Below are 12,324 nucleotides of genomic sequence, written 5' to 3'. Positions count from 1 at the left end.
TGATGTTGCAGCTCTGAAATATGGCCAAACTGGTGGCAAGTGGCATCTTGGCAGCTGCACGCTTGACTTTTCTCAGTTCATGGGCAGTTATTTTGCTCCTTGGTTTTTTTCCACACGCTTCTTGCGACCCTGTTGACTATTTTGAATGAAACGCTTGATTGTTCGATGATCATACTTCAGAAGCTTTGCAATTTTGAGACTGCTGCATCCCTCTGCAAGATATCTCACTATTTTTGACTTTTCTGAGCCTGTCAAGTCCTTCTTTTGACCCATTTTGCCAAAGGAAAGGATGTTGCCTAATAATTATGCACACCTGATATAGGGTGTTGATGTCATTAGACCACACCCCTTCTCATTACAGAGATGCACATCACACTAATATGCTTAATTGGTAGTAGGCTTTCGAGCCTATACAGCTTGGAGTAAGACAACATGCATGGAGAGGATGATGTGGACAAAATACTCATTTGCCTAATAATTCTGCACTCCCTGTATTGACATTATAAATAAACCTAACACATGTAACATATGCATTTTACAGATTTTTTATTCATAATCAATCTCACTGCCAAGCATGTTGATATATGCTCAAACCGCTTCCATCTCCAGACTCAGCTGTCTTGGATCCTAGCAGAGGAAGGAATACTGAAGAGGAACTAGTACAAAGCATATTAATGATACAGCTGTGACAAATGCCTGAGGGACACGGGACAAAGCATCTGCCATGACATTATCTTTGATATGCTGAATGTCCAAATTGTCAGACTGAAAGAAAGCCCACCAGATGAGCCTGTGATTTGGGTTCTTCATTGAGTTTAAACCTGATAGGAGTTGATATGTGACATCTGCATGCAGCTTAAATGGGTGATCCCAATGGGGCCAAAATCTGAAACTGGGTCAGGTCCACCCACCAGTTGCTTGAAAAAAACAGACACAGATAACAAGAAAGCCAAGCCAGTGCTGTGTCAGTCACAAATAATACAACAACTTTACACATTTTCTTCATTACCACATGACTGCTGCGTGCACATTCAGTTGACAATGAAATGCACGGTTTGTGCTACTGCAACTTCCAGCTGAGCTTCATTCGTCATGTTAGTAAGTAAAATAAGTGAACTAAAAACAAAATGACCCTTTGCCCTGGTTAAGACCTCCCCATCATTCTTTGCCAAACAAGTCTATAGTTTGTTTTATTGATCAGCAGCTACATCCCTCCCCTTTCTATTGACTACAGTAGTTTTTGGGTCTCTCAAATTAGGTGACTGACTGGTAGCCATAGTCCACAGAAACTCCAAGACAATCGTTATGGTTCGACTGAAGCTACACAACATTTTATTCCTTGTACTTTTCTGCAACTCAAATGGACAATTTGACCATTCTAGGAGGTAAGAGGCTTTACTTACTCAGTACCTGCTGTGTGTTGGACATTACATCTTTGAGGTTTTGTATAATAATCGTGCTGTGATCTTTACAGGCATCCATGGAGGGACAGGTATGTATGTGTGTGCACAAACATGCTTACACAGGAGGTCTGTGAGCAAGAATCATATAGTACAGACAAGGTTAAGCCTCTGGTAGCTTCAGTTATTGTTTTTGAATCTCATCCCCAGATTTGTACCAATTGACCGATACTGGCATCTTCATGAGTAAGTAACCTTTGATGGATTCGGCCTAACAGAAAGCAAAATATGCATAAACTAAAAAAAGGAATAAGTTAAGAAATTAAGATGTGTTGATTCACTGTTTTTCTTTAACATGTATTTTAAAATATCAATTCATATTTATTACCCTCAATCTTTGGATATTTGCTCTCATTTCCTTATCAAACATATTCTCATCATGGTTTTGTGTGGCCTTTTCTGCTATAATGATTGAGAATTTCTTATGTCCCTTTTAAAAATATCATTAAGGCATGCTGTTTCTTATTCATTTGTTTTTTACATTTGTTATTGCAACTTGCATGTCATTATCCCCTCTCCGTTTTAATTGTAACCCTGTTAAGCCAGTCTGAAATAATTGCCAAAAATTTGCATTGTTTGAAAAGAGTTTATTGAACCTGGTGACATTTAAAGAAGAAGAAGAAATGAAATACTGTATATCAGTTTAAATTTGTATCATATTTGCTGCATGTGGCATATGTTTTGTGCAGTTTATTTATAACATGGTTTCTGCAGATGAGCACATGTGCTGACACACACACACACACACACATCCCATACACAATTGTAACTGATTTGCAATATTACCAAGTACAGTTTTTCCTACTATGACAAAGAATTTTATTCTATTTTGTAGAGCACTTTATTCTATTGTATAAAGTATTTTATTCTTGTTGTATAGTGTGTTATTCTATTTTTTCTTATCCTATTCTATTGTGCTTTTCTTAACTTTTACTGATCTTAAACTTGTACTTTCTGCCGTGACCAAACAATTTCCCACCTGTGGGACTAATAAAGGCTTATCTTATCTTATCTTATCTTATCTTATCTTATCTTATCTTATCTTATCTTATCTTATCTTATCTTATCTTATCTTATCTTATCTTATCTTATCTTATTTCTTAAAATGAATTTTGTACAATTCATTTTTAATTAGGTTTTTTATTTAAGAAAAAAATCCCGCTGCTGATGCAGACGTCTCAAAATCTCACAAAATCTCATGCAACAAATATGGTACTTGGTATTACATAAGTAAATGTTCCCACACTGAAGATGAATAGAAAAATGCAGTGTCATGAGCCGTACATTGTTATATGTGCAAAATATGTTTTATCCGAGTCTCAGTTAGCAGCACTATGTGATGACTGAAATTAATACGTTTCCTCTTTATTTGTAGGAAAGAAAAACCACAGAAAACAATTAATCCTTCACCAAGGTACAGATGCTCACCAAATGCCTTCTCTTAATACATCAGTCAAACCAAATTGTATATTATGTTTACCAAAGTGTGTTCTATCTTTATTTGTTTTTTTTTTTTTTTAATTTTATTACTCTGTTAGATATTCATATTTCATGCTTTGGCTTGTCGGTTCAAAATGAAATTGGTTTTTTGCTAGAATTGTTCACCAGAGTAACATAGGAGTGCTGAAATTGTATAACAGTGGTGCTGCAGTAGCGACAATAAAGACTGAACCACTGGTGACAGTAGTATTACTGAAATCCATGTTTTGTTGCTCTCCTCCAGGTTCGTTCTGCTGGCTCCAGATGTGCTGAGGACAGACAGCGATGAGAACATCTACTTACAGGCTGATAGTGTGTCTGACCCCATTGCTGTCTCCATCGTGATCCAGAACTTCAACGAGGCTGTCACGTTATTACAGGACTCAGTCACACTAAATCAGGCAAATGGATTCAGCACCCTCAAGCCTATACAGGTGACTCAGCAAGCTCATATTTAAGGTTACCCATTCAACTCAAACAGAGGATACGTGCACAAGTGTCATTTATCGGAAGCTACTAACCTACATCTGAAAAATGTGTGAACTATTTGTGATATGATGTTCACTAAATAGCCTCAAACAGTTACAAAAGGAGAAGTGCAAAATCTTAGATGTTGATTGTTTTTTCTTAAAATAAAAAGAAGTCATTCTCATTGTTGCATGCAGCCGCCTTCGCTCATATTTATTTATTGTTAGCTCATCCAGTCAAAGCACCAGTGAGCTAATGCGATGGTAAGACGTTGCCCCGCCTAAAATTCCCAAGAATTTGTCCCCCTGAGAGTCAGTTTGTTGTGGAACGAGATTAATTTGTACAGCTTGTCTTGGATATGAATGTTTGTGAACTTCCTTGACTTCTCAGTTAATTTAGGTTCTCACTACCTTGTGCCGTACAGGCAACCAGTGCCAACATAACTGTCTTTCTGTACTTCACACATTGTAGTAACCTGTCAACTGTAATGGATCCTGAGCAAAATCATCTTTGACATTCTGGTTGACAGAATGTAATCCAAACTGTTTCAAATTGAAATAAATGCTAAAGTCAAAGTGAATGAAAGAAATTAGAAATAAAATACTGATAAAATTCACTGACTGAGAGCAGCTTTTGAGAGTAACTGTCTTCTATATCACAATCACATCTCATCGCAGCTTTCCTCTGATTTACTGAATCGCGAAGAAAAGAAGAAGAAATTGGTGAATTTGAAAGTGACCTTTGGAGGTTTCCACGTTGAGAAGAGGCTATTGATGGTAACCTTTCACTCTGGGTACATCTTTATCCAGACAGACAAACCCATCTACAACCCAGGAGATACCGGTGAGAACAGAGGATATTCATTAAAACTTCAAAGAAAACTTCAAAATAAAGATGCGAACAATTAAAACAACTATAACATGACTAGACGAGATAGTTTTCAGGTTGAATCTTAAATAGCGTATTTGTTAAGGACTATTTTGAGATGATAGTGATAGTGGTTGCTAAAACGTTTCCAGTAGCAAAGATCATAAATAATAATTTTGTTTGACTGATTTAAAAGAAATGTCCACTTTCTTTTCCTTTCGTCTCCAGTTCGACTTCGAGCCTTTGTGTCTTCTCCAACCTTTAGGGCCTTCAACAACTCCATCGAAATAGATATTGAGGTGAACAAACCATTGATTGCAAATATAAAAATTTTTTTTGTGAATGCTGAAATATAAAATGGTTGTGCCAAAAGATGTTAAAACCATCCATGTGACAGTACAAGAGGGATTGTCCTGTAGCTACATAACTTGGTAGCTTTTGTAGAAACTGGATTCTGGCAGTATTTTGGTGATAACCCTGTCATGTACTGAATGTATCAGCTCAAATGCTGACGTAGTTTCTGTGTTATAGAATCCAGATGGTGTGGTGGTTAAACAGGTCTCCAGGACCAGGGCTGTTGATGGGATCTTTTCAGAAACATTTCCACTCTCTGAATACGTCAAGTAAGTATCGACTCATTTGGTAACTATTTCGTTATATTACAAGCTGTGTGAAAGTTTAACACAGATGTTTGATAGATTCTTGGCTTCTAAGTCGTCTTATCAAATTTTTAGGAAGTCATCATTCCAGTATGATTTTATCTCATGCACATGGTTACTTTAGGCCACCACCTGCACCAGTTTAGATTTTAGAGTATCTTACAAATGCTGACTGGGTGGCACACAGAGTACCTGTTTGCTGCTTAATATGTGCAGCGAGTCAGCAAGACGAACAACATGGCAGAATGTTAGAATCTCAGTTAGGAAAGAGAAGAACAAAAGCAAAGACATTTTATTTGACCTTTACATTGTTGGGATGAACAGTGCGTTGGGTGTTGAGCAACATTTATGTCTTATAGTGAAGGAACATGGATTATTAAAGCAAGGTTTGACCACTGGGAGGAGAACACTTTCACCTCTCAGTTTCAGGTGAAGAAATATGGTAGGTGGAGTTATTATGCTAATCAAATGAATAATATCTTTCCCTGTGTTTTCTGAATGTCACATTCATTGTAATGTTTCTTTTTTAGTGCTTCCTGCCTTCAATGTTACCTTAACACCCAAGAAGACCTTCCTTAGCTTGGATGACAGTGAACTGGTAGTAGAAATCTCAGCCAGGTTTGTTTATTACACTTAAACACACCAACAAACTCTCTTACTTGTGACATCCTTTGGTCATATTTAGTCTCTAACTAAATCCTAGCCTTTCAATGCTATTGAAACCTGTTTATTTGTCTGACTTGTTGAAGCCCCGTGTCCCCACTCGTTCCCTTCGGACAGCTGAGCAGTTGTTGCTTTCGGTCCCAAAGTCACGGCTGAAACTTAGAGGAGACCAAGCGTTGTCTGTCGCAGCGCCGATGCTTTGGAATAACCTTCCTCTCCATATTAGACAGGCTTCATCAGTTCCAGTTTTTAAGTCCTTATTAAAAACCTATTTTTATTCCCTGGCTTTTAACTCTGTGGATAACTGACATTTTTATTAATTTTATTGCTATGTCTGGTTTCTGCTTTCTATTATTATATTTATATTTGTATTGTACAGCATTTTGGTCTACCAGGTGTGTTTTAAAGTGCTATATAAATAAATGATGATGATAATGATGAAATGTTATTTCCATCACAATGAATTTTAGGTTATTTTATTTAATCTTGGGCTGAGTTGAGTATAAACTCTTCTAAACTCTTCCTTAGAAATGATGTCCTACCCTGTAAACAGACTCTAGAATTTAAAAATACAAATGTAATGACATTCTTAGCCATAAGAACATTCATGGTCATCATTTTCTGGACTTTGTATTTTCTCTGAAGCAGCACGTTGGGGCTTCAAAATACATATTTAAGGCTCATCTGCAATGCCTTAGTTTTTCTGACCCAGACGTTACGTCCATGTTTTTTACTGTCTGTCCAAGAGGTCATTAGAGCAACTGCATTTTCTGTGTTGGCTTCATTTGGCTTGGGAACTGTTAGATAGGTATTATAAACACACCATTGACTGGTGGATAACTGTTTTGAGGACTGTGTTTCAGGTACCTGTATGGAGAGCCAGTCCAGGGGACAGCTTATGTTGTGTTTGGAGTCAAGCTCAATAAAGAAATGATAAGATTACCTTCAGTGAAGCAGGTGTCAGATGTAAGTTTACTCTAAACGTTTACATTACTATGGCTGTAGATTTTGGCCTCTGTATTTCAGATCTATGTCAAAATTAATGTGCTTATTTGCTTCCTTTTACTTATCTATTATTTTTGTTTAGCTCTGGTGTTAAACAACCATACTGGGACAGTAAAAAAAAAAGGTGACAAAAAGAGACACTGTTAGCAGCTACTTCTGTTAATAACACTTAGGCCTTAGTCACACAGGCCTGCAGCATCATATCTGGCAACCACCTGTTGCAAGGATAACATATCTATGCTTTAATCAGGTGTGAGTGGTTGGTGGCATTCACTGTGAAATCAGTTGTTAAAGCCCCAGTAACATGGGCCTGGAGACCAGCCAGTGACCCCTGGGCCTGCTATTTGAAAAATCTCTGTGTGACTGCTTTGGTTGCTTGCAGGTCATGTGAAAGACAATAGCTCACCTGCAAAAACCTACTCACCTAGCAGTAGTGAAACTCTGAACAGAGTAATGCTAACTGGAAGACACAACTTCTGCTCTCAAGATAGCATTCTCTGTCTTTGGTTTGTGTTGCACTTTTACAAGTTTTACTACGACTCAGAAAGCAAATGGGAAGTATTTGCAGACAACTCAGTGCGGTCACATACTGGTCACTAGGGCTGGGTGACTCAGACCATACCGGCTTATTCCATAAACCGCAATGCTTAAGTCATTTTTATCTATATGCAAAATAGTTGCAAGTAGTTTTAAAAAGGAAGTTGATGAGAGCCATGGGACTCAAACATACGGTGTGAGTGCAGCTGGAGAACAAAAATAGTAATTTATAAGAACTTAAAAAAGTTCTTATAACCCCCCCCCAAACAAACAAAGAAACCACCAAAGTCTTTGCTTCAACTAAATTTCAAATATTTCTTTGATGTATGAAGTTTGCGTACTCTGTGTACAGACAATAGCTTGCTGATGAAGCATCCTTGCCAAATGTCTTCATAAAGCATAGTGGCTGTAAAGAGGTGCTTGAGCCAAGAGTTTATATTAATAATTTTACATACTGGGTAGGCTAAATGGCCTTTATAGCTGCTAAATGTGTTGTCATGACTGCTTCTCTTCATGCAGCTTGATGGTGGAACTGTTACACTGAGCATGGAGGAGATCAAAAGTGCTTACCCCAACATTCGATCTTTGATCGGGAACTCTGTGTATGTCAAGGCCTCTGTGCTCACCAAGACAGGTAAACATGAAGTGTGAGCCAGAATTTCAGACAAACTAAAGAAAGTCAACATTTTGAACCACAAATAAATAAAACAATAAATAAAAAAAATAAAATAAAATAAGCACATTTAAAATCCTGCAAATCTAACACAACGATAAAATGTGCTGTAAATGAGCAGATTAATTTCGTGTGCTTTCTAATGCAACTAACTCAGAATTTTGGACATGGTGTTAAGTTGGCTTTGTAACTGCTTTATCTACTCACATTAGTTGATGATCAGCTTGTCAACTTTGCCTTGCTCCTTTTCTGATAGCCTAGTAAGATCAAACTCTCCGGTGTGTTGTAATTAACCACTGCTCGCCAGGATCAATAATGTCTGCTGTGAAACTCCAAACTGACGCAACTTACGCTCTGAATTGTATCAACATGCCCTTTAGCATTCTGGATAAACCAAAGTAATCAAAACCTTTGACTCTCTTTAGTATCATATTATTTGGAAATGTAGGTCATGTTGCTGCTGCTGGGGGGAAACAGTTAAAATGCTGAAAAGCAAAATCCTGTTTATCTGCTGCAGTACTAACTAACAGCTCAAGCAACAATAACTGAAAATGGACATGAAATGGTTCACCTTTAGTGCACCTCCACACTGCACAGAACTCTTTTCTCCAAGAACCTTTTGATTCTGTGTTCCACCATGCATCTATCCTTTCTCTTTTACTAATTCTTATCAGGGGCGTAGGGGGGCTAGAACCAGCTATCATAGAGTGAGAGGTGGGGTACACCCTGGACATGTCACTAGTCTGATGCAGGCTAGATTCTCTGTTCACAACATTAATTACGTCAGTGGTTATTTATATATATATATTTTTTGGATTGTTTGATGATCATTACAGGAAGTGATCTGGTTGAGGCCGAGAAGTCTGGCATTAAAATTGTGGAATCTCCCTACGTCTTATTGTTCCAAAACATACCAAAGTACTTCAAGCCAGGCCTGCCTTTTGACTTCACAGTAAGGGTCATTCTCTGCATTTTCATTCTATTTGAATTAATTATTGAAGTTCAAATAAATATTGTAGTGAGCATCTAAAAAGATAGAGCAATCTTTTCCAGATTCAGGTGAGCCACCATGATGGTTCCATGGCTCGTAACGTCCTGGTTAAGCTGAACTTGCTGGACACCCCATTATTCGTGCCCTCCGGAACCACCAGAGCTGCCATCAACATGCCCAAGAATGATCAACCACAAACCATCATTGTTAGTATGACTGTTCTACCTCACTGATTCTACCTGTGTGTGTGATCTATTTTTTTTTTAAAGTCATGAAGGCTAATAAGTTAGTTACATTTCTAGCTACAGGTATTGGTCTTAGTTTAATACTTTTTTCTTTTCTACTTGTTTGTTCCTCTTTTGCAGGCTGAAACAGCACAGGATGGCTTGAGACCAGAGCAGCAGGCAAAGCAGCAGTTCACTGTTTATTCCTACAGCACCCATGACCATGAAAAGAACTACCTGCATGTCTCCACAGGAACTACCACAGTGTCTTTAGGAGAAAGACTGTCCGTGAAGCTCACAGTCAGTCCTGCAGATGAGTCGTTCAGAGGATTCATCAAATTTATCACCTACCTGGTGAGCTGACATGTTCTAATACACGTGAACATAAAAAAGAATGTGGGACAATCAGCTGTCCACAAAAATAAAAAATAAAACACACAGTCAAAGATAAAGCAAATACAAATATCTATCTATCTATCTATCTATCTATCTATCTATCTATCTATCTATCTATCTATCTATCTATCTATCTATCTATCTATCTATCTATCTATCTATCTATCTATCTATCTATCTATCTATCAAGAAAAAATATATCACTACAGCCGTCTTCTTCCGCTTTCAAGCATGAATGGCAAGGTCGTACTTTGATGAAGCCATTCCAAAACCTCTTTTTTTTGAGTCTTTGGGGGTGGACTTCATCTGTTTCATATTATAGTCCTTTTGCAAAACCCAAGTGCTCGTGAGCTTCAGGAAATAAACTGATGGTCAGACATTTTCCTTCAGGAAAGTCTTGTATAATTCATGGCTCCATCAAGTCATCCAGGTCCTGAAGCAGTAAAGCAGGCCCAGACCATCACACTACCACCATGACTGTTTGATGCTGTGCTAGCTTTATACCAGATGCAACAGCACTCACATTTTGTCTTGTGAATCCAAATGTGAGAAGAACCTTTGTGTTCTTTTTGGTCAGCAGTAGTTTTCTCATTTGAACTGTCCCATGGATGCCATTATCGTTCAGTGTGTTTCTTATTGATGAATCAACACTGAATATGACTGAAGTAAGTGAGACCTGCAGTTCTTTATATGTTGTTCTAGCTTTGTTTGTAACCTCACAGATGAGCCGTTGATGCTGAGTTGTTGAGGCCAACCACTCCTGGGAAGGTTCTTTACTGTTTCAAGTTTTATCCATTTACGGATAATGGCTCTCATTGTGGTTCACTGGAGTCGTAATGCCTTAGAAATGGTTTTGTAACCCTATTCAAACTGATAGAGGCAATAAAAAAGTGTGATAAATATGCAAAAATCTAAGAAATTTACAACAGGACAATCTGTCGGATGATGAGTGTAATCAGGATGCACTTGAGCTCAATTCTAAATGGCATGGCGAAGGCTGGAATTACCTTTGTATACGTTTTATATATATATATTTTCATCTTTTAATAATAGAGTGTTGTGTTTAGAAGTTTAAGGTGAAAAATAAATGTAATCCATTTTAAAATAACACGACAAAATAAAAGTGAAAAGTGAAGCACTTTGAATACTTCCTCGATACACTAAATATGTGTGTGTGTGTGTGTGTGTGTGTGATTCTCAGATTCTCAGTAAAGGAAAAATCATACAAGCCGGGCGCATGGATATAACTGGTCAGCTGGTCACCAGCATCGGGCTGATGGTAACACCAGACATGATGCCATCATTTCGTATTGTGGCGTATTACACTATTCCCTGGATGGACACAGAGGAGGTGGTGTCCGACTCCCTCTGGATAGATGTGGTGGATTCCTGTCTTGGAGGAGGGGTGAGTCCTCAGCTCTCTCACTCACTCAGAAGGTACAGTGTTTACCAGCTGGAGGGTTGGTGGTTAAACCCTGCCACCTTCAGTCTGCGTGTCAGAGTATCCTTGGGCGTGACACTGAACCCCCAGTTACTCCGGGTGTGTTCATTAACCATTATTAAACTAGTCTTAAATTATGATTTTATTGCATTCTTAAATGTTTCTGATAACAAGAAAACCAACAAACAAAAGTTTTTTTTTTCTTTTCTTTAGTCTTTTATGGTTCTGTTTGTGTGTTTTTGGGTTTTTTTGCTTTCATTCTCTGCTATAGCTCACAGTGGGGCCAGTGGACGGCGCACCCAGAGACTACCTTCCTGGGAAGATGTTTCGCTTTAAGATAAGAGGTGACCCGGGGGCAAAGGTCAGCCTGGTGGCCGTGGACAACGCTGTGTATCTTCTCAGCAGGGACAGACTTACGCAAAAGAAGGTGTGCTTTTTTGGATTTGGAAAATTTCTGTTTTATAATATTGATAATAGACTGAAAAAGACAATTGCAATGCAGAAGTCCTTTCACCTTTTGTTAATGGAACCCTCTGCTCAGATTTGGGATGTGGTCGAGCACGGTGATATTGGTTGCACACGAGGGGGAGGCCGAGATGCCAATGGGGTATTTCAAGATGCAGGACTGCTTTTCTCCTCCAGCCGTGGCTTTCAAACCCCAAATAGGAAAGGTATCTATCAGCATGGAGCATCTGTGGAAAGTTTAAACTTTTTAGTCCCTCTTTACCTTTATAGCAGCTGAAGACCATGTTTCTGCCGCAAATCAGACCTTTCTACATCTACTAAGGCCATTTCTTCTACAATCTGCTCATCACTTGGGCCATCATGGTGTATATTACAGTGCTGTCTATTACAGTGCTGTCTATTACAGTGCTGTATATTACAGTGCTTTCTATTAGGCATGGGTTTAGCTAAAAGTTAGTATACTAAAACTGACTTAAAACTAAGATTTATACAAATCCGGTCCCATAAAAACTTGGACATTTAGCTAAATGTACATAAAAATTCAGTGCAATGATTTGGAAATCACATAAACCCATATTTTATTCACAATGAAAAATGCAAATCATTGCATTTTTATGTTTATTTTAAACAATGTCACAGTTGTTTTGAAATTAGGGTATAACTGGCAAGTAGTTTCAGTTTTTTACATTAAGTGTAGCAGGCATCCGTTTATATTTAAGCCAATCTGTCCCCTTATATGTCTTGATGAATTGAATTAAACCCATACAAAGCAGTAAACCTCAGTGCAGTTGCGCATCTTATTCTTCTCCCTGTGTTACACCACCATGCCAGATGTCTCAACACTTCACAAATCCCACCTTAAACCCTGATTATGTATACAAAGATTAATAGTGTTATTCTACTCTTCTTCCCCCAGCCATGCAGTGTCCAGGCAATGCCAGAAGGCGGCGCTCTGCTGAACTGCTGCGACGTAAAGCACAGCTGGGTGAGTGCTGT

At 38.3% G+C, this 12,324-nt stretch overlaps 1 protein-coding gene across 1 annotated transcript in view; it reads left to right on the top strand.

The window, feature by feature from the left end:
* The first annotated feature begins 1,244 nt into the window (after positions 1-1,244).
* LOC147327187 (venom factor-like) overlaps positions 1,245-12,324 on the top strand; it is a 35,692-nt gene continuing 24,612 nt past the window's right edge. Inside the window, exons 1-19 of the mRNA XM_086294809.1 lie at positions 1,245-1,385; positions 1,475-1,492; positions 1,611-1,646; positions 2,836-2,874; positions 3,184-3,373; positions 4,085-4,250; positions 4,503-4,573; positions 4,806-4,897; positions 5,293-5,375; positions 5,464-5,551; positions 6,460-6,562; positions 7,658-7,772; positions 8,648-8,763; positions 8,865-9,008; positions 9,168-9,380; positions 10,624-10,827; positions 11,135-11,290; positions 11,405-11,534; positions 12,245-12,313. Coding sequence (XP_086150935.1) covers positions 1,306-1,385; positions 1,475-1,492; positions 1,611-1,646; positions 2,836-2,874; positions 3,184-3,373; positions 4,085-4,250; positions 4,503-4,573; positions 4,806-4,897; positions 5,293-5,375; positions 5,464-5,551; positions 6,460-6,562; positions 7,658-7,772; positions 8,648-8,763; positions 8,865-9,008; positions 9,168-9,380; positions 10,624-10,827; positions 11,135-11,290; positions 11,405-11,534; positions 12,245-12,313 — 2,113 coding nt within the window. The 5' untranslated portion in view covers positions 1,245-1,305. The remainder of the gene's footprint in view (positions 1,386-1,474; positions 1,493-1,610; positions 1,647-2,835; positions 2,875-3,183; positions 3,374-4,084; positions 4,251-4,502; positions 4,574-4,805; positions 4,898-5,292; positions 5,376-5,463; positions 5,552-6,459; positions 6,563-7,657; positions 7,773-8,647; positions 8,764-8,864; positions 9,009-9,167; positions 9,381-10,623; positions 10,828-11,134; positions 11,291-11,404; positions 11,535-12,244; positions 12,314-12,324) is intronic.

This window comes from Aulonocara sp. 'chitande type north' Nkhata Bay, linkage group LG6 (assembly GCF_057382095.1).
Source record: "Aulonocara sp. 'chitande type north' Nkhata Bay isolate Kocher_YH1m ecotype deep benthic linkage group LG6, A_spYH_male_GT1.1, whole genome shotgun sequence".
Classification (NCBI taxonomy): domain Eukaryota; kingdom Metazoa; phylum Chordata; class Actinopteri; order Cichliformes; family Cichlidae; genus Aulonocara; species Aulonocara sp. 'chitande type north' Nkhata Bay.
This window is presented reverse-complemented; position numbering and strand designations above follow the sequence as displayed.